Below are 20,642 nucleotides of genomic sequence, written 5' to 3'. Positions count from 1 at the left end.
TGCTCTTGAAAAAAGGTACTTTCTTCGCTACGTATTGTTTTAATTTTTATTTTTTTATAAAGCTTTAATTCGATTTTCAAAATTAATTATGCCAGTTTTTTATAATAAAAGATAGTTTTTATCAAAGACATATGATAAGCATATTGCATTATTCTGACTCACTTTATTAAAAAATTGCACAAATTATTATGTAACATTATCTCATATAGTATGACGTCATGAATTTGTGCAATTACTTTGAAAATAAATAATTGAATAACTTAAAGAAAAAATAAAATAATTTATTTCATAAACTTGTTTATGAAATTGTTTATTACACCTAATACATTATATTACATGATGCTTATAAACACATGTAATTCATAATATTATATTATATGTTATATATCTGTATATTTACTAGTTTTAACACATTACGTTTCTTATGTAATAAAATATTCTGCATAATATATTTTTGTGGCATTCCAAAAACATTGAATTTTATAATCACACATTATCAACTTGCTCTGATAAAAGCAAATCTTATCCATTTAGTGACCGATTAGTACATGATTTTAACTAATTACTTATCTAGTAGCTAACTAAATACTTATAGCATGTTTACTAGGTGGGTTGCAACTGATGATTGGTGATAAGACATGTGTGAAATCCGTGACCAAATCTAGCACAAGCCCAGCTCAACAAGTTCCATTAGCGATTAAAGCGTTTACGTACATACATACATACATATAAGATAAGAAATACTAATACATATAGCATTATATGCATAGTACAACTGTACTTTGTAGTTCCACATCGTTCACAAAGCGAAAGGCAATTCAATGGCCTTAAGAAAAGTACAGATAATTGAACGCTGCAGACCCATAGATGGCGCTAGTTGACCTTTAATAACTGCAACTGGCGTCCAACAAAAAGCTTTGCCCAAAACTCACACCAACACACACATGCTTACACATGCATAGGTTGTTGATACCGCAGCAACGTTTGACGTTTTGCGGCAACTGTACACTCACCCAACCGTATCTAATACAAAGTCAAATTGTTTTGTATTTTTTGGTTTTTTCTCTAGAAAAAACCGTTTATTTAATTTTTTTTATTTTTTTTTTAGGGATTTTTGTCTGCATGTTCTATTGAAGATGGATTTCAATGTTATTTAAAACAGCAATTTTTTTTGTTTTTTTTTTCGTTTTTCTTCATTTTTGTTGTATGTTGTTGAATGCAACAAAACAATGTAAATCTCTGTACTTTTGGTTTATTATTATTGGAGGGGTTATTTGTCAAGTTAATATATCGTATGAATTACTTGCGTGTATTACAATATATATATTGAATAGATACAGATGATCTCACATCGGATCGTGTTTCACATTTTGAATATATTATTTTAAGAGAATTCTATTACAAGTTGTTTTTATTGAGATGATGGTTTGATTTTAAGTTCTATTCTCAAAAATGTGCTTTGCATTTGTATTACTTTTTTTTCTCTTGTTGTAAATATTGATTGTTTTTTTAATGTTGTTGTTGTGGTTATAATCTTGTCTAAACGTATAAAATGCATTTAAATCTAAAACTTATTTAATCAACTACCACGGCCCCAGATGGGCCCAATCCAAATGGTTTTTTTCTTCTTCATATCTTCTTTCGTTACATTTATATATATATTTTTAGTATTATATGTTAAGTTGTGTGTGTGTGTTTACTCAAAAATTATGTTAGATTAAGTGGAAAAAAAGATGTAATAATAGTAAAAATAATAATAATATATATAGATATATATATAGATGCAGCTTTCTTCTTTTTCGCTTTTTATGTGTACTCATTTCTGATGTTTTTTTTCGCTGTTTGTTGGCCAATTTGGACGGAGATGTTGTTGTCTGATCAGCCTGGCCGCCCGCTGTTGGCGTTGCGTCTTGTGGCAAGCAAACGTGAATCCAAATTTTGTTTGCGTTGCACGTCACTTTGCGGTCTGCGCTGCCACACAGTGGCTTCATTCGGATGCTTGTTTGACCATTGCGCCGCATACAGTTTAGAGTGCAACTCTTCTAATGGCAACTCGTTGCACGTGGCACGTTATTCAAAATGCAAGGCGAGCAGCGGGCGACACACAAACTTATGAACTAATATACATATTTATAATAGCAATAATAATAATAATGATAAGAATTACAGTTATTAATTATAATATTCATATATAGATTATGTTGTTTTTGCCTTCGCACGCGCGCTTTTCTATAAGCCTATATGATCTGGATATACACACAAATATATTCAGCATATATACAGTGATGCATTTTTAAAACAAATTATCTGTTTTACAACTGCATTACTACATATGACTACATTATATAGTCGGAAATACATTCAGGTATATATTTAGACATATGAATGTTACACATAACGCTGGCGAAAGTTATAATGAAATCAAGCTTAAATTGACAAATATTGTTAAATTGTTGATGTTGTGTTTTTCCGCTTCATTTTGATGTTGTGCTTTTCGAACCTTGCGACAAACTTGTTGTAAGCACAAGAATTGATGTAATATATGAAGAATGTGATTTGTTTTGTGTGTTGTGGTTGTAATTGTTGTGTTTGTTTGTGTTTTAACGATATAACCTCCTCCTTCTTAAGCACGCTCGCCACGAATGCGACGCGCCAACTGAATATCCTTGGGCATAATGGTCACACGCTTGGCGTGAATGGCGCACAAGTTGGTGTCCTCAAACAAGCCAACCAAATAGGCCTCAGATGCTTCCTGTAATTGCATACAATAATAGAAATATAGTATGTATGTTGCATGCCACACAGAGTGTTTGTGTGTGTAGAACAGTAACTCACCTGCAGGGCGCCAATGGCAGCCGACTGGAAACGCAAATCGGTCTTGAAATCCTGGGCGATTTCACGCACCAAACGCTGGAAGGGCAGCTTGCGGATAAGCAACTCAGTGGACTTCTGGTAACGACGGATCTCACGAAGAGCGACGGTACCAGGACGATAACGATGGGGCTTCTTAACTCCACCGCTAGATGGCGCCGACTTACGGGCAGCCTTGGTAGCCAGCTGCTTGCGAGGAGCTTTACCTCCAGTTGATTTACGAGCTGTCTGCTTGGTACGAGCCATTTTACTTCTTGTTGATCAGAGCTGCAAAAGTGAAGGATGTATTTGACTTTAGATGTGATTATAGAGAACACTTTGAATGCGACGCTTAGCGCCGCAGCGCTGGCGTGCAACTGATTCGTTTGTGGCAACTGTGGCTTTAAAGAAAGCAACATCAGCAGCGCAAGACGAGAATGAGGGTTGAAATCTTGAGATCTCTCGTAGCAGCTGCTGCTGCAGCAATTTTCCTTTTGTGCGTTTTTCCTTAGCTATTTTGGCCTGAACTCGGCTGCTCTTGGTTTCTGGGAACACTTCAGCTTCCACTTCAATTGCGACGAGTCGTCGCCGTCTGTGGCAAGCAGCAAGCGGCAAGCTTCGAGTGCCCACTTCAGCCATTGTGTGTGAGTGCATAAACTTTTTTTTCTTTCTTTTCTTTTCTGTACGTCGTGAATCGCATTTTTGCTTTTTTGTTTTGTTTTTGCTTTTTGTTGATGCCTTTCTTTTGCTAGCCCCGCTGAATCAATCATGTTGAAGTAATGAGTTGTAGGTTTCTTAGTTTTAGATCAGCTCACACACACATACGTACACTGTACATGCAGTTTATGCGGCAGACTTTCTATGCAGACGAAGAATGCGAAGCCAAAGAACAACAACAAAACGAGCGCCACTCGAGTAAACACAAACAAAAGCAGCACACACACGCACACACATTCATTTGAGAGAGAAGCTTTTGCAATGAAGCAAAAGCTTGCATACCCTTGCATGATATACATATCATCGATAAATGTGCATTAGCAACGAAAACCAAAGTCGATAACAATATGGCTATGCTTATTAAAATGTGTCCTATGTCTAATGTCCAATTTCAATAAGAAAAAGCAAAATAAGACAAAAGATAATGTTTAACGGTTTGACAATTTGAAAAAGTTCATGAAATGTATGTACATGTTTTCGGATAATAAACAGAAAAACAATCTACTCTTATGTTTGATCACCACTAAAAGACACATACATACATTCATATGTATTTGCCAATTGTTTCCTTTTGTGCATTTGCACATTATTTCATATCAATATTTACATGTATGAAGAAAAACAAACGAAACATTAGCTTGGTGCTCCATTAAAATGCCGCTTGTGCAAGCAGGCTAGCAATAGAGCATCACACACAAAGCCCAAACATTGCGGCAATAGCAATAGATAATTAGTGTGACAGAGAGCAATGTAGTGAGAGGCGCGCGAATTGAGCGAAAGGTGTTCAACCAACCAACAAAAATTGCGTCGTTCGCATTTAGCGCGCGTAAAGCAATAACGCAGCTGTGCGTGTGTGTGTGCGTTTTGTATTGAACAGCTGCAACACATCCCAATTACAACATGCACAGACTTGTATGTTTGCCGCTCTTTACCATATACCAAATTTTGGGCAAAGGAGCTCAACTGCAGAACTGCAGTAGTGAAGTCACTGTGCGCTGAATAGAGAACGAACTAGAAGAACAACAATGCACACACACAATTACACAAACGCATACTAAAAACTTGATGCGCATGTGTCATTGCCAATGCGTGTACGTGACTGTGTCAGTGTGTGCGTGAGGTTGAGCGCCAGTATACACACATACACAATTACACAAAACCAAAATAACAATAATGCTGCTGTCCAGAATATCAGAATATGATACACTCATATTATTTTTGTGTGTGGCTATATAAATAATTGAACAATAACAGAAGCAAATTGGCGCGCTTTTTTTTTAGCATTAGTATAAGCATTATTGTCAAACTTAGTAGCAATAATTTGCCAATTGTTATAAACTTTGCCTTCGACTTGTCGTCTGCAGTGGCCACCATTTTGAAAACGCAACAAAAACAACAAATACACCACACTAAAGTGTGCCCATGCATCGCATCCGACGTGCAAACGAAGTCACCATCAACCGCCGTCGTCGACGTTGCCTTCGCGCAATATGTGTGTGTATCCATCAAAAAGCTATGCTAGCTAGCTTACGAAAAGTGGTGCTCCGCCGGCCGTCCAGCGGAGCCCCTCACAAGTCACAAAACAAAAACAATTAACTCTTGCACAAAACTATGACAACGGTGTCGACTATTAGCCACTGCACTTTCACCGTATTTCATTTTTGAACGCAGTAACAGGGTCCCACAATAATTAATTTAACTATAATTATAAAAAAAAAAAAGAAAAACACTCACCGTGACGAAAAGAAAAAATTGAAAATTTAAGTTTTCGAATACTTTTCACAGAGACACGGACTACTATTTCTCTCGAGAGACGATTTCACAATGAAGCAGAGACAACAAGAGCTGAAGGAACATCGATGGAACTATCGATGTATCGTTTATTTTGCTTAGCCTTATCGTCGATTTTAATGGCAAACATCGATAAATTTATTAAAGCTAATCTAAATATTATGAAATATTATCTTTTAATTGTGTATGTACTTCTTTTCAAAAAATTAGTACAATTTTTCAATTTTTTCTTTAAAAGGTATTCAAATTACTTGTTTCACTAAAGTGAATAAGAAACATCTTAATAGTAATACATTGGATATCGTACAATTGCGATATTTTCAGCAAAAGGTGCTGCCCATAAGAAAATATACGATTTAAAGAGTTGCGCCATTTATAACACCCATGGCTTCATGAACAATTTGATTGCGTTTTCTAAATGAAGTGTAGGAACGTCTATGAAAATTCAGAAATATATCATAATATATCATTGTAATTTTGCTTTTTTCAATGAAAATCTGGTAAAGGCGAACATTCGAAGCTGTCCGCAAGTGTAACCAGCTGGGTTTTTGCATTTTGGTATATCTCATCAGTGTTTAATGGTATATTTTCAAGATTTGGCAAGCGGTCACACCACAACACATGTGTTCAATAGAACAGCTTTGGGAAAGCTCTTAATTGTCGGTTACACTTTCCGCGGGTCGGTTGTGTTTGTTGTTTTGTTGCTCACAGTCGAGTAGGTATTTTAAAAACAAAGTGCAACGGATATACATAGTTAACATTATTTATTTATTTATTTTTTTTTTGTTTACTCAAATAGTGTGTGTGATTTCACAAAATTGTTTTAGAATATTTGTGGAGTGTGTATGTGTATGATTGTGCAGGCTGAGCTCATTTGTTATGCTGTTTGTGTAGGTCAAGGTGAAGCCGACGTCGCAGCAGCCAGCAACAGCATGGCAGTGAAACAGCTGCCCGCAGTACCATTAGATTACTGTTGTTGAGTTCTGCATGCAGTTTTTGCTTTCTCTCTCTTTTTCTACCCTGTTGAACGAAATTCTTTTTCAATTACGTATAAAAGGAGGGAGAAGAAGAAACGATGTCAGCAGGACACAAGCATTGCACACTGAATTAGGGCTGATGTGGTGCGTGTGCCTGTGTGTGTGAGCTTGAGTGTGCATTGCAAATACATATGTATGCATTTTTTGTGTTTCCTTCACTTACGCTTTCGCGACACTTCTATTTGCAAAAGCCACACTAACACACACACATTAACTCACCCATGGACTTAATGCATAATAAAAATACCTTTGTGTTTATCTCGGTCGCTTGATAAGCGCCTAGAATCAACAATAAACAATTAACTATTGCCGCACCAACGACAGCAACAACAACAACAACAAAAACAATAACTGCGACAAATAGCATCAATTTTACACAATAGCAATAACAACAATAAATATAATTACAACTACAACTACTTGAGAATCAAAGGCAGACAAAACGGCGTTTTTACCGCAGCGTCGACTATTCAGCGGCGGCGGCGTTGGCGTCGGCGTCTTGGGCGGCAGCGGCCCAATGAAGCAACAACAGTCGACGCCGCCTCCGCTGCCGCAGTCGCAGCCGCCGTCGCTGTCTCTGTCGCAAGCTGGAGGAGCAGCAGCAGCTGAGGGCAGCGTCGTGGCCAATGCGATCAGCAGTCTTAATGGCACCAACAATAACAACAACAGCATTGATGCAACAACAAAAACACGGCCACCCCTTTATCCCAAACGTAAGTAAAAAAAACTTTTTCTATTTTTTTCACTTTGTGAATCACAAGACAACTCTATGAGTATATTCAATAATTCATTTAGCTAGAGAGTAGCTTCATAAAAATCAAACGATTCCGATTCCCATTCAATTTTCTAGAAATTGTTATCAAAACATATATGTTTATGAGAAATTTGTCATTCACAAAACGAGTGTTGCGAGTGTATTCAATTAAGTCAAGCGAATTAAACACTAGCAGCTGTGATGAACAACATTTAATTGATATGAATCAAGACAAAATGAGTGTGTTAAATAACGCTGTTCTAATGGAAAAGCCATTGAAAAAGCTTTTAATGTGCTTTTTCTGCTCTTGGGACTATTTATTATTTCTTGAAAAGATAACTTTCTCTGAAGATTATAGTACACTTCATTTATATGAATCATTACTAAATTAACATTATTAATGACGCTGTTTTAATTTAAAGACAACTGCACAGCTTTTAATGTGCTTGTTAAAGCTGTTTTAATAATACAGATCTTCAGAAACATGATCAACACTTAAGTAGTTATTAACATTTAGGCTGACTTTTTTATAGAACTATCAAAACAAAATGTTAGAAGGTGTATATATAATGGAAAGCTTTAACGATAAACTGCAGAGCTTTTTCAAAGCCATTTTTTTTTTTTTGCTATTTATTGGGCTTAGAATCAGTTTACCCTAAATCATATTTATTATGATTATAAGTTTAAAGAGAAGTGTAAAATTAAAAAAAGTAAAGAGAAGTGTAAAGTATAGATAAATTAAATTTGATTTTCAAAAGAAGTGGTTTCTGCTATCAGCGTTAATTATAAAAGAGGAAATATATGTTTTGTAAATAAATCTTATAGAAGAATAAACGATTTATCTTATTTCAATCAACGCAAGAGTTTTGCACAATTTGTAGTTTCTTTCTTAATATTTAATATTTCTTTAAACCACAATCTAATTATAAAGAAATTCGCAAGCTTTACGTTGTGATTAATAAATATTTATAGAAGTATTTTGATAAGTGAAGTTGTTAATATGAGGTTATAACTAAATAATAACTTTAGCAGTTCTATCGTCTCTAAAGTCTACTACTTTAAAATACGCTGCAATTTGTTCGTCTTTAAAGTAATTGTAACGAGGTCGCCTCTATATAAGGATCGTATAACATTTTCGTTGTAAGCTAGACGAGCTTGGACAACTTGTTGTTGTTGTTGACTACTGTTATGTAAATGCTAAAGTTGCTGGCATGCATATGATTACTTTTTGCGCGCAGTGTAGCCCCAAAAAGCAATTGAAAGCTGCATGGTTCTTAATAGAGTTTTGTAGATGGACTTGGACTATTGTTGCCTTTTCTTTAGCTGTTGTTGCTTCTCTTCTTTTATTTTGTTTTCTCTTCTGTTCCCTTCCTTTCATTTCTTTCGAGCTGTTCTCATTTTGGCACAGCAACAACGACAACAACAACAACAACAACGACAGTACAACTTTTGCGGTCTCAGCCGCTTTCGCTCCGGGTTCGGGCCCAACAATGCGTTGCGGTTTCTGTTTGCCTGTCCATTTTTGGTGGGTGGAGCAGGCCGCATGCCGCATGCCACATGCCACTACTCTGCCCCCTCAACAGCATGTTGTGACTATTTTCAGAGTGCATTTTCAGAGTGTACACACTGCAGCAGCAGAGAGCTTCAGGGCCATGGCAAAGACAACGTGACCGCAGCTAACAGTAGTTGACATGTTGTTAGCATTCGGTTCGCTCGTCTTGGCCTTATAAAGGGGCTGCCCAGGTCGACTGGGGCATTTGATACGCTGCTTTGGGGGCAACGCCGAAGCAAAAACAAGCCAACAACAACAACAACAATTACAATTAGTATGAATAATAAGATAAGTATTGTCTAGAGAGTTGCGCTATCAATACATCAATATACCACATACATATAATGTATTGTTGTGTGTATGATCTAATACTTAACTTACTCATCATGCCCCTGACTGAATGTGTGTGAGCATTGCTTAAAATATGCATTTGTATTTAGTACGTAGACACTAACTAACTGTTCTCGTTGTGCAAGTTGCTTTTTCCCCACATCTTTGTTAATTTTTTGCGCTCTGTTTAAGTTAGCAAAGATCGCAAAAGCAAAGCGTATGTGTCAAGCTATTGCTTTATGTTTTGGGCGTGCTCAAATCGTCGACACTAGTTGTAATATTTTGAGCAAGCAAATAAATTGAAATATGTAGGAAAATCTCTAAAATTTCCTGTAATTTAACAGCGTATTTGATAGTCGCATTACTTAAACTACAATTTTTATTTTTTGGTAACTTTGTGCCGGCAGGAAATGTATGTAACACGCAGAAGAAGGCATCTTCGACCCCATAAAGAAATATATATTCTTCATCAGCGGAGACAATAAAGCAATGTCCATCTGTCTGTCTGTCCATATGAATACCTTGAGAGACTATAAAAGATAGAGCTCTAAAATTGTTCATCGACACTTGTTATTGTAGCATGCATAACAAATTTGTTTTAAATTTGTGCCACGCCCACTTCCGCTCGAAATAATCGAGCGTAATTCGAAAGCTATCGTAGCTAGTAGTAAAATACATCTATAGTATTTATAGTATCTATAGTATATTTATAGTATTTATAATTTCTGAATCGTCGAAATTAATTAAAAAACAATTTTAAATGGCAAAAAAAAAGCGGCAGGATGTTTTTTTTAGTTAATAATTTGGTATATTTTATACTTTATGGTATATTTTAAATACAATAGCATAGATTAGTATTTTTTTGGTATATGTATCCGGTATATTTTAATAATTATACCGCACCGTTTTTATTGAAAATGGGTGGCAGGTATCTCGAAGTCGAGCATACTCGATTTTAGCTTTCATACGTGGTTTTTTTTTTTGCTAATTTATGACTAAAATGAACATTTAAAGCAATTTGCTATATATATTTTTTTGTGGCTGCTTTGTTTTTTTTTGTACTCTCTTTCTCTCCATTCCACTCTCTGTTAATCTTTCTAATTGCTATTGCTAATCTACCGCTCTTCTTACTCTTTCCCTCTCTCTTTCTCTGTGGTAAATGCAGCGTTTGAGAAGTCATTAAAAATACTTCATTGTTGTTTGTAACGAGTCGTTGTTGCCGCTGTGGCAGCTGGCAAATGATTACACATGTCTAAATGAGGGGCGTCTATGGCTGCCTGCAAAAGTGGGCGGCAGCAAAGGGAAGGGCGTGTGCATCAACCCGTTAGTGGTCGCTAGAATAGAGAATAGAAGAGGAGCTGAAAAAGGGAAAATGTCGCTGCAATTGGAGCGGAAATCAGCGCAGAGCACAAACAAAAAACTACAAGCTGTCAACTATTTGCTAAGGAAAATCCAAAAGAAAATGCTTGTGCATTTAGAAGTACTTAAAGTAGTCACTTAAGCGAGCTTCATCATAAAACTTGGATTTAATAAAAGCGAGAGCTACTAAATTCGGTGACATCATTCTCACAGAAGGTGCGCAATCGTGCCCCTTCAATCTAGGCATCATGGCATAAATGATTGTAATGAAATTAATAAGATAACATCACATTTTCTTTTTGTTGTTTCAAGAGTCATGTTGTTTAGAAGCTACGATCATACTATTTCAATAATAATAATCTATAATTCTAATAAAATCTTTAATTAAGTAAATCATTTTATCTCTAATATCGTTTACAATGTTCCTTTTTAGACCCTTTACTTTATAAAAAAAAAGTAGAAAAGGTTCTTTAACGAAATTAACATAGACGTTAGAAGAAAACATTTTATTAGTGTGTCAGCAAATTTCCTTATTATTTTAATTATAAATCGCTTAATAAATAAAAATGTATTTAAAAATGAAAAGTCATAAATAATAAAAATGTTGAAAGAAAAGGGTCTATTATAGTCAATATGTGTGCCGTTTTCCTACTAATTTTTAATTCATTTGAAGCCTGTATCCTTTTTCATGTATGTATATTCTAGAACACATTCACTTTCTACCCATAGGGTATTATAACTTTTTGGTATGTACATGTAATAATAACTATGGTACTGTATTCATGATTCAGGAAAATTTGGTTGCGTTCAGACAAAAATTGTCGAAGTTATTAAATAAAAAACTTTATAGAGATCTTAGTTGCTTTGGCTGACAATCTGGAATATTTTGAATGTAGTACTATATGAATATACCAAATATACTATGTGGTATATTTTTAGTATTTTTCGGTATATTTTGATATAGTAAAAAAATGCCACGCTGTTTTGCTTTTATTTAAAATGGGTAGCGAGTATCTCACAGTTGAGTACACTCGACTGTAACTTTCTTGCTTGCTTTGATTATTCTAATAAAGTGTTCTAATTATCATCGTCAATTTTATGGAGCACTTTTAGAACCAAAAACTAAGCCACGACAGTAGATTCAATAAAATGCAGCAACTAATGACCAATAAATCGTCTAGTGCTTCGTTATTGACGGGTAATGATTATCGTAGATCAACAGCTGTATAAAAGTGAGCTTACATTATCATTTGATTGTACGATTCGAGCATAAATTATGTGATTTTTCATGCTAAACGTTTATGTACTCAATATAAACAGTTTTGGTTTGCCTAAGGCGAACAAAAATGAAAAGAAAAAAGAAGAACTAGAAAACTAAAAATATTTCAATGGATTGAATGGAATGGCATGTCTTTTATCCAAATGAAATGTGTGGAAAAATGCAAGAAGTAGAATGAAATTTCACATGAAATTTTCTAGATAGGCAAGAATCGATGAGGAGGCAGAGAGAGAGGGGGGCAGGAGTTAAAGGTAGCATTGGGGCAGCTACTTCAAACGCGCGTCAATTGTTTGAAAAAGCGAACGATTGGAATTTCAACGTGCCAAGCGTTGCTGCAACTCTATTTATGGAACATTGGGAGCGCATCGAGTGGCCCTTGGTTGGCGGTGCGATCTGCGGTGGTTGCTGCTGCTGCTGCTGCTGATGTTGCTGTTGCCACTGCTGTTGTTGCTGCTGCTGCTGTTGGCTTTTGTTTGTTTACGCGATGCCTTTGAGGCAACAAGAAACCGAACCCGATGCCGTTCCCGTTGCCTTTGTTCAATGGCTGGCTAAAGCAATTCATGTCGATGCCTCTGAGATGGAGATCGAGTTGGAGTTGAAGTTGGAGTCGGAGTTGGAGACTTAAGATGTCGAAGTCGGCTGCGTTGGCGGCAGAGGTGAAGCATTTGCACTCGTGCGTTCACAAAAACATACTATAAAGAAAAAAAAATAGCAAGGCACTCGAACAACAGTTGCCAGTTGGCTGTTGCAAAGACGTCGCTAGTTGCAAGTTGCAAGAACCAGCTCGAATTGAACTTAATTGCATGAAATTGAGACACGAGACATGGTTACATGAGACGAGAGGCCAGACCGACGCGACGCGATGCGACGCTACGATCGACAATCGGACCAGCGACAGAATCAGAGTCGAATCGCTGAGATTCATTCGCTGCCGTCTTCAATTGGGAATTCTCTGTACTATATGTATGTATGTGTTTGCCTCGTAAGTATTTGTTGTGTTTGTTAAGTGCGCCATCAAATGAGCTGTCATAATGATGATATCGTCGTATCGTTGACATATTGGAAGAGGGCAGCTTTGTAGCTAGAAGTGTCAGCGGGTTATAGTTCACATTCTCAGCGACAAACTGGCGAGGAAAACCAGCCAAAATATTAGGAGATTTTGAGGAACTTTAACAAACTTATTTGTGTAATACTTTCACTGCATTACAAATAATATTAATACGAATTGAGGAAATAATTTTATATGACATTAAACGGTAGGTATGGTCTAGGCTTACGATATAGTATATTTTGTTCTGTATGGTATATTTTGAATGTAGCAGAATAGCGATCTACCAAATAAAGTTTTCGTAATACTTCTGATTTTTATACCCGCTACCCATAGGGTAGAAGGGTATTATAACTTTGTGTCGGCAGGAAATGTATGTAACAGGTAGAAGGAGGCATCTCCGACCCTATAAAGTATATATATTCTTGATCAGCGTCAACATCCGAGACGATCTAGCCATGTCCGTCTGTGTGTCTGTCCGTCTGTGTGTCTGTCCGTCCGTCCGTATGAAACACTGGATCTCAGAGACTATAAGAGATAGAGCTATAATTATATAATAATATAATTTATATTTTCGACAGCATTTGTTATGTTTGCACGCAGATCAAATTTGTTTCAAATTTTTACTACGCCCACTTCCGCCCCCGCAAATCAAAAAAATAGAATAAGTAGCGTAATTTTAAATCTAGAGTTACGAATTTTGGTATTTACAAAGTATAGTAGTTATAATTCCTGAAAATTTGGTTGCGATCAGATAAAAATTGTCGAAGTTATTAAAGAAATACTGTAGCTTTCTTACTTGTTTTAATATTTGAATTTGCATATACCAAATATTGCTTTTGGTATATTTTAGTATTTTTTTTGGTATAATGTAATTTCAGTATTATTCGGTATTTTGATTTGGTATATTGTTATTATATTATACTTCAATATTTTTAGGTATTTTAATTTGGTATATTGTAATTATATTATATTTCAATATTTTTCGGTGATTTATTTCTGGTATATTATAATTATATGTTCTAATAGAATCTGTATTGATAGCTTTCAGAAAGTTGCAATCAATTATTCTACCCTACAACATTTTAATATATTTCCAAAAAAACCTACAATTGAGATAAAAAATTAAAATTAATTAAAATTGAAGCTTATCTACATTTGTAAAGCAAGAGAGATAACAATAGTTAAATATTATTTTCAGTCCATTAAGGGAGACACTACTTTTCTTATGTGCGTGATGTGAGCAAGTGTTTTGGTGCTGCATGAAGTCTGATTTGAAATGAATCCACTTCGATCTCTCGTTTGCCCAAAATTCTCACTGATTCTTCCCTTTCGCTGCCATCTCTAGGCAACTCTGCGCGTGTCACGCTGCCATCGCTGCCAAGTACAAACGAGACACACACGCTCCCCATTTGCATAGATGGCATGCTGTGAAGTTATATGTTGAGCCCCCATTTGGGGGCCACAGTGTTCAAGTGGTTGACACCCGTGAACTCCAGCAAATGTGTGTCTAACAGCAAATGTAACGCTGCCATTAGCGATGAGAATGTTTCCTACATGCCCCCTCACTCCCTCCCCACATTTCTCTACTTCGACTTCTTCGTCTCGCATATTGTTGTTAGTCTTCGAACTTCTCTCGATGATGACAAAGTCTAGCCAATGAACTGTGAATGCATTTTTGAAGGGGCCACCAGGAACAACCACATAAACATGTCAAAAGCGTGGTAAAGCGGCAAGACAGGGCAAGAGTTGTGAAGAGTGCAGGAGTGAGGGGAGGAGAGATTGTGGGAGGAAGAAGAGTGGAGAGCAGCACAAAAAAAAGCACAGCAATCGCCTACACAAAGCAAAAGATAAAGATCTTGAGACTGTGAGTTGATTTTCGAATTAGGCCCGAGATTCTTTATGGCACTTGAATGCGGTTGAATGGTGATGAATGAATGTGAATGCGCGTATGAGTACGAGTACGAGTACGAGTATGACTGCGACTGTGAGTGTGAGTGTGAGTGTCAATGTGCATTCGGCTTAGCTTTGACCAGTTTCAATTCCACTTCGCTTTCTCACATATGAGCAAAGTTGACACTTGGATTCGCATATTTGTTCATATTAATCAGTCTTTGCACATTTATCTGACAGATGCAGAAACAAACTTCAGATACAGATACAGATACTCTCCGGTCACAACTACAGCAGCAGCTATAGCCACAGTCTTCTCTTTTGCTTGAGTCTTTAGTAAACAACGCTCGTCTTTTATGTTGTTGTTGTTGTTGGGACTTTTATCTGTTTATTTACACCCGAATATCGCAACAATTCTGCAAATTGCGAGAAGCACAGCACAGACTTAATGCTCTCGTGATATCTTTATGAAACTCTGGATATAAAATTATATTTTCATTCTATAACTCTGTTGAAATTTTCAATTAGCTAATGCTCCACTTCACATTCCCCAAGCTCATGAAACTCTGGACATAAACTGAATATTATTACCGAAATTTTCAATTGGTTATTTTGAAGGTTTTCTTTAAGGAACAAATCTCAGTGCCTATCACTTTTTTCAAATTGAACGAACTTTATTTGGTTTATTTTAAACTGACAGCAATTTCTAATTAATACTTATGTTACATCCCTAATTGACATGCTCATCTCTATTTGTGAATGCCATCTCTATTAAATGCAATCGATATTTCTAACGTATTTTTAAATCTTCAATTGAGCATACATTCATCTCAATTGAATTGAATCATTTGCCAGTCATCACTTTAAATCTTCCAAATATTAATACCTATCACTTTTTCCAAATTGAAACGAACTATATTTGGTTTATTTTGATCTGAGAACAATTTCTGAATAATATTAACATCTCTAATTGACATGCTCATCTCTATTTGTGAGTGCCATCTCTATTAAATGCAATCGATATTTCTAACGCCTTTTTGAAATCTTCAATTGAGCATACATCTCAATTGAATTGAATCAATTGCCAGTCATCACTTTATATCTTAGTGCATTTCACTTTTTTCAACTGCGAACAAATTCAGACCAATAGTTACATCTCTAATTGACATGCACATCTCTATTTGTGAGTGCCATCTCTATTAAATGCAATCGATATTTCTAACGCCTTTTTGAAATCTTCAATTGAGCATACATCTCAATTGAATTGAATCAATTGCCAGTCATCACTTTAAATCTTCCCCACGACAGTGCGAATTTGTAAACAAGATAATGAAATTTCTTGTAAACACTTTGTTGCATGATTTCCTTTGGCTAATTGCCAGCTGCTCTCGATGGCAGAGAAGCACTGTGGAGTTGCGCTTTGATTTCCGGTTGCGTTTGAGTTTATGGCTCGATTTGTTATCGATAAGTGCGCCGAGCAGTGTTTAGGGGTTGCAAACTATACAGAGACCAGCTAAGGGGCAGAAGAAGCCAGCCTGACGCACGCGTGCGATTTTGTCAAAAGGGGGCCACACAGTGATGCAGTTTGTGGACACTGCCCAATAGATTTTCCTACTTAACGTGTCTAAACTCGATTAAATGCTTGGCGCACATGACAAACGACACCACACCACGGTGTGCCAGGATGAGAACGCAATTGAAGTTGAGCACAATGTTGCAACATTGTTGTCATTGTGCTCACCCTTAGCTACGCGTCTCGCAACTTGCAGCGGGGTGGGTGGTTGTGAATGCCTGCGTGTAATATAAGCCGTTAACGGGGTTGCCATATCGTCAGTAATCTTCATATCGATAGCCCTGTCTCGATAGTATTGAGCGATAGTATTTTTTTGTCGTACTAATAGACACTTATTAAGTTAAAGTTGATTTACATTTTGAATTGTTAATGCAAAATATTCTAATAATACAAATAAATTAATAAATAATAATAATAATACAAAAAATAAACAACTAGATATTACAAACTGAAAACTTTTTCAACTGTTTCAACGACTGCAGAAGTTTTTTTCTTCGATACAATTAACGATATTATTTTGTTTGTAATTATACATTTCTGACGTTTATAGTTGTCGTTTATCATCTAGAGAAATTTTGAACTTAGCGGTTATTTATTTTATTTATTTATTCATTTAATAGAATGTTAGCTTAGAATTAAATTCTGTAGTACAATGGTATATTCAGACAAGTCTAAATCCTGAGGAACTGTGACTGTGGTTCTTCTTGTAGCTTAAACATATCTTCCACTACAAAAATAAATACTGTAAAAAGTCTCGCACGGGACATATTTCGCCATGGAATTACTCATATATATATTCAGACCAACTTTTGGGCGAAGAGTATTTATTATTATTATTTAATTAAAGTAGCGAATATAATTCCTTATTGCAATGATATATCGCAAAGTCGGATTTATATTAATCAAATGTATAGCTTTATGGACGCGAATAAAGTCATTATTAGAAGTGCAGTATTTGTTAATATAAAATATATTTGATATTTATAAATATTTGTACAGATACATTTTCAAAGCATATTTTATTAATGCTGTAAATAACTTGGAAGTCTTTGTTATCGTTTACTATTACATCGGAGCAAGCATTGTTTATAATTTCGAATAAACCTTGACTTAGGCTATTGCCACCATCTGGCAACGCTGCGCGGCCACATGCAACCCCTGTGCTGACACATTGTCGCCACCTTTTGGCATAGATTTGCGTAGCCAGCGCGCCCCCGCAACACCTCCGTTGGAGTGTTGGGCGCAGGCGCTGAGAGCGAAGCGCACCCGGGTGTGTTATCCTTTTGAACTTTTGAAGAGCAAGGTAGCGAGCGAGCGAGAGAGCACAAGTGCGGCGTGTAGAGTGTGAGAGCGAGATGGCAAGCGGCAGAGAGAGAGAGTAGCCAAAGTGGCCCATTAATATTTCATGGGTTGTTCTTTTCTGCTTCCTTTGGACGAAAGTTTTTTCTCTTGTACTGTTGTTGTTGTTGGTGTTGTTGGTGTTGGTGTTTTGGGCATGTTTTGCTTGGCGAGTTCGCTGCACGACTCTGTTCAGCTCCGTGGCTTGAAGCGTGCTGAAGCTGTTCCACTCGAAAACAACGTAGTAGTAACAACAAAAACAACAACAACAACGACGACGACGACGATAACATAAGCAGCATTAAACAACAACAATAAAGTGTTCAATAAACTCAACTCGGGGATTTTTATAAAGCAAATATCAATGTTATAAATATAATAAACAAATCGATACATAAACTACATAACTGAAGAAGGCCAACTGGCAACTGTTCAACTGACAGCGGGCAACTTGGCCCATTAGATACTAAAGTAGGCGGCGTTGTGTAGATACACACAACAACAACAGGCGAAAACTTAAAACACAGAAGAAACCTTCTCAGCTCAGCGCACACACACAACATTCGTCATGTGTAAGTAGCAGATGCAGATGCAGATGCAGGTTGCCACCACAAAGAGGGGGGAGGGGGGTACACACTTGGGCTTGATGCACTGAAGTGGCTTGTTTGTTGCCACTCGAGCTAAGCGGCCCAGCAATGTGTTTGTTTTGCGCTAATGAGCAAATGGAGCTGCCACTCAACACTCCACAGCGGGAGTGCTTTTCTTTCTTTTGCTCCCTTTTTTTATGCGACATCACAGCAAACGCATGCTCTAATTTACCAAAAATTGCCTTTTTTCCCCTCTCGTTTTGCAGCAAAGACACCGTCATTTGATAAGGATCGGGATTACATTGGCTTTGCCACGCTGCCAGAGCAAGTGCATCGCAAGTCGGTGAAGCGTGGCTTCGAGTTCACATTGATGGTCGTCGGAGAGTCCGGACTGGGCAAATCGACGCTCATCAACAGCCTGTTCCTCGGGGATCTGTACAAGAACCGTCAGATGCCCAATGTAGAGGAGCGCATCGAGAAGACCACGCGTGTCGAAAAGAAGACCATGGACATCGAGGAGCGTGGAGTACGATTGCGTCTTACGGTAGTCGATACACCTGGCTTCGGGGATGCCATCAATTGTGAGGATAGCTGGCGTGTCTGCACGCAGTACATCGATGAGCAGTTCCGTCAGTATTTCACCGATGAGAGCGGCCTCAATCGCCGCAACATCCAGGACAATCGTGTCCATTGCTGCCTCTACTTTGTCCCTCCCTGGGGTCACAGGTAAGTCAAGCTCTCTCCATATATATATATGTATATACGCATGTAATACAATGAATAAATCACTTTGCAGCTTGCGGCAAATGGACTTGGATCTGATTAGGCGATTGCATCGCAAGGTGAACATTGTGCTGGTCATTGGCAAGGCGGATTGTCTGAACAAAACGGAGGTGCGCAAGCTGAAGGAGCGCATACTGCAGGATCTTGAGGACAATCACATACAGTTGTATCAGTTTCCCGAATGCGATTCCGATGAGGATGACGATTTCAAGCAGCAAGATCGCGAGCTCAAGGCATCGATACCATTTGCTGTTGTCGGCAGCAATACCATACTCGAGGTGGCTGGCAAGAAGGTGCGCGGACGTCAATATCCTTGGGGCGTTGTCAATGTTGAGGATGCCGAGCACAGTGATTTTATCAAGCTGCGCACATTCCTTATATCCACGCACATGCAGGACCTCAAGGACACCACACAGGTAAGAGCTACGCATTCTTGCTATATGATTGATGATATTCAAGCATCCTCTCGTACTCACTCTCTCTCTTTCAGGATGTGCACTACGAGAACTTTCGGGCACAGTGCATCTCACAGATATCGCAGCATGCGCTGCGTGAACGTGGCAAGTTGAAGCGCGATTCGATTAGCTCAACGAATGGATTCGATGCGGCCATTTCGGAAACGGATCGTTTGCTCTTGCAGAAGGACGAGGAGATCCGACGCATGCAGGACATGCTCACGCAAATGCAGGAGAAGCTCAAGCAGACGCATCTCATGGAGATGAAGAAGAATGATAGCGTCATCGATGTCTAAATTGCGACAAGATAAAGTTGCGTGTTCAATTTTGCACCTTGATATCTATATATATATAAATAATATATATATATATACACATGCATATATATTATATATATAAATACTTATATAGACTTCCCCTTCTCTCCCCCAAAAAAACGCACACACACTTACCAATACAAAACACACACACACACGCCTCTAAATAGGCGCACAACCACCAAAAAATAATACGTTTTTAAGATTAGCACAGTTTCCAGTTATACAAATTTTGTTCTTAAGCTTTTTGTAGTTTCCCAAAGTAAGAGTCAAATTTAACAGCCGTATTTACGTTCTAGATATATATTTCAATACACAAACTGACCAAATTATTTCATATACCTACAATTTGTCAACAATTTACTCGAACAAAATTGATAACTAGAGACAGATTTTTAATGAAGTAGCAGTGCAATTAGTCATCTAGGAACATGCCTGTTGAATTCGCTTTCGCTTCCAATTCGCCAATTTTTCTTATAAGAACTCAATTCAAATTTCAATTGTTAAACGTAGATTTAATAATATTTGACAGCATAATTGCTATATAATTAGATTCATGTACGTATTGGCTAAGAAGTCGAATTCCAGAACATCATTCATCGATGATACACAACATTATAAAATACCAAAGTCAAATCAAGTTTACAAAACTGAATGAAAAAACTGCATTACAAACTCATAACAAGCGAAGAGTTAAACTGAATTGAATCCCCACAATGTTAGAATATCTAACTTATATTTATTTTCCATTGTTTTTTTTTATTCTTTTTTTTTGGCTTGATTGCGAATTTTCCTTGGATTGAAGAGGAAAATGCAGAAATACATTTCTAATTTGTTGGAACGGATTGTTAATGAATTTATTTTATAAAATATTAGTTAAGTGACATACAACAACATAATTAAATGAAAATTATAGTGGACAAATTATATACACATAAATAATAATAATAAAAACATTCAACATAAAAAAACCAAAATC

General features: G+C 36.9%; 2 protein-coding genes across 4 annotated transcripts; one reads left to right on the top strand and one right to left on the bottom strand.

The window, feature by feature from the left end:
- Window positions 1-1,043: 1,043 nt before the first annotated feature.
- Window positions 1,044-5,416, bottom strand: LOC117570342 (histone H3.3A-like). Its single transcript, XM_034251901.2, has 3 exons — window positions 5,302-5,416; window positions 2,836-3,138; window positions 1,044-2,752 (listed from the first exon to the last, which is right to left on the bottom strand). The coding sequence occupies exons 2-3, from the start codon at window positions 3,115-3,117 to the stop codon at window positions 2,624-2,626; spliced, it is 411 nt and encodes a 136-aa protein (XP_034107792.1). The 5' UTR covers window positions 3,118-3,138; window positions 5,302-5,416; the 3' UTR covers window positions 1,044-2,623.
- A 565-nt stretch (window positions 5,417-5,981) lies between these two features.
- Window positions 5,982-20,408, top strand: LOC117573000 (septin-5). Of its 3 annotated transcripts, none has more exons than XM_034255931.2 (5): window positions 5,982-6,073; window positions 6,672-7,108; window positions 18,375-18,834; window positions 18,905-19,307; window positions 19,382-20,408. In XM_034255931.2, exons 2-5 carry the CDS (start codon window positions 6,913-6,915, stop codon window positions 19,640-19,642), a joined length of 1,320 nt encoding a protein of 439 aa, XP_034111822.1. In that variant the 5' UTR covers window positions 5,982-6,073; window positions 6,672-6,912; the 3' UTR covers window positions 19,643-20,408. The 3 variants fall into 3 exon arrangements, with proteins under 3 accessions (XP_034111822.1, XP_051864530.1, XP_034111824.1); XM_052008570.1 differs by having other exon boundaries at window positions 6,031-6,077; XM_034255933.2 differs by lacking the exons at window positions 5,982-6,073; window positions 6,672-7,108 and adding an exon at window positions 17,759-18,093.
- The last annotated feature ends 234 nt before the right edge of the window (window positions 20,409-20,642 follow it).

Source organism: Drosophila albomicans, chromosome X (assembly GCF_009650485.2).
Source record: "Drosophila albomicans strain 15112-1751.03 chromosome X, ASM965048v2, whole genome shotgun sequence".
Lineage (NCBI taxonomy): Eukaryota > Metazoa > Arthropoda > Insecta > Diptera > Drosophilidae > Drosophila > Drosophila albomicans.
The sequence above is the reverse complement of the archived record's forward strand: the minus strand, read 5'-3'. Positions and strand labels throughout refer to the sequence as shown.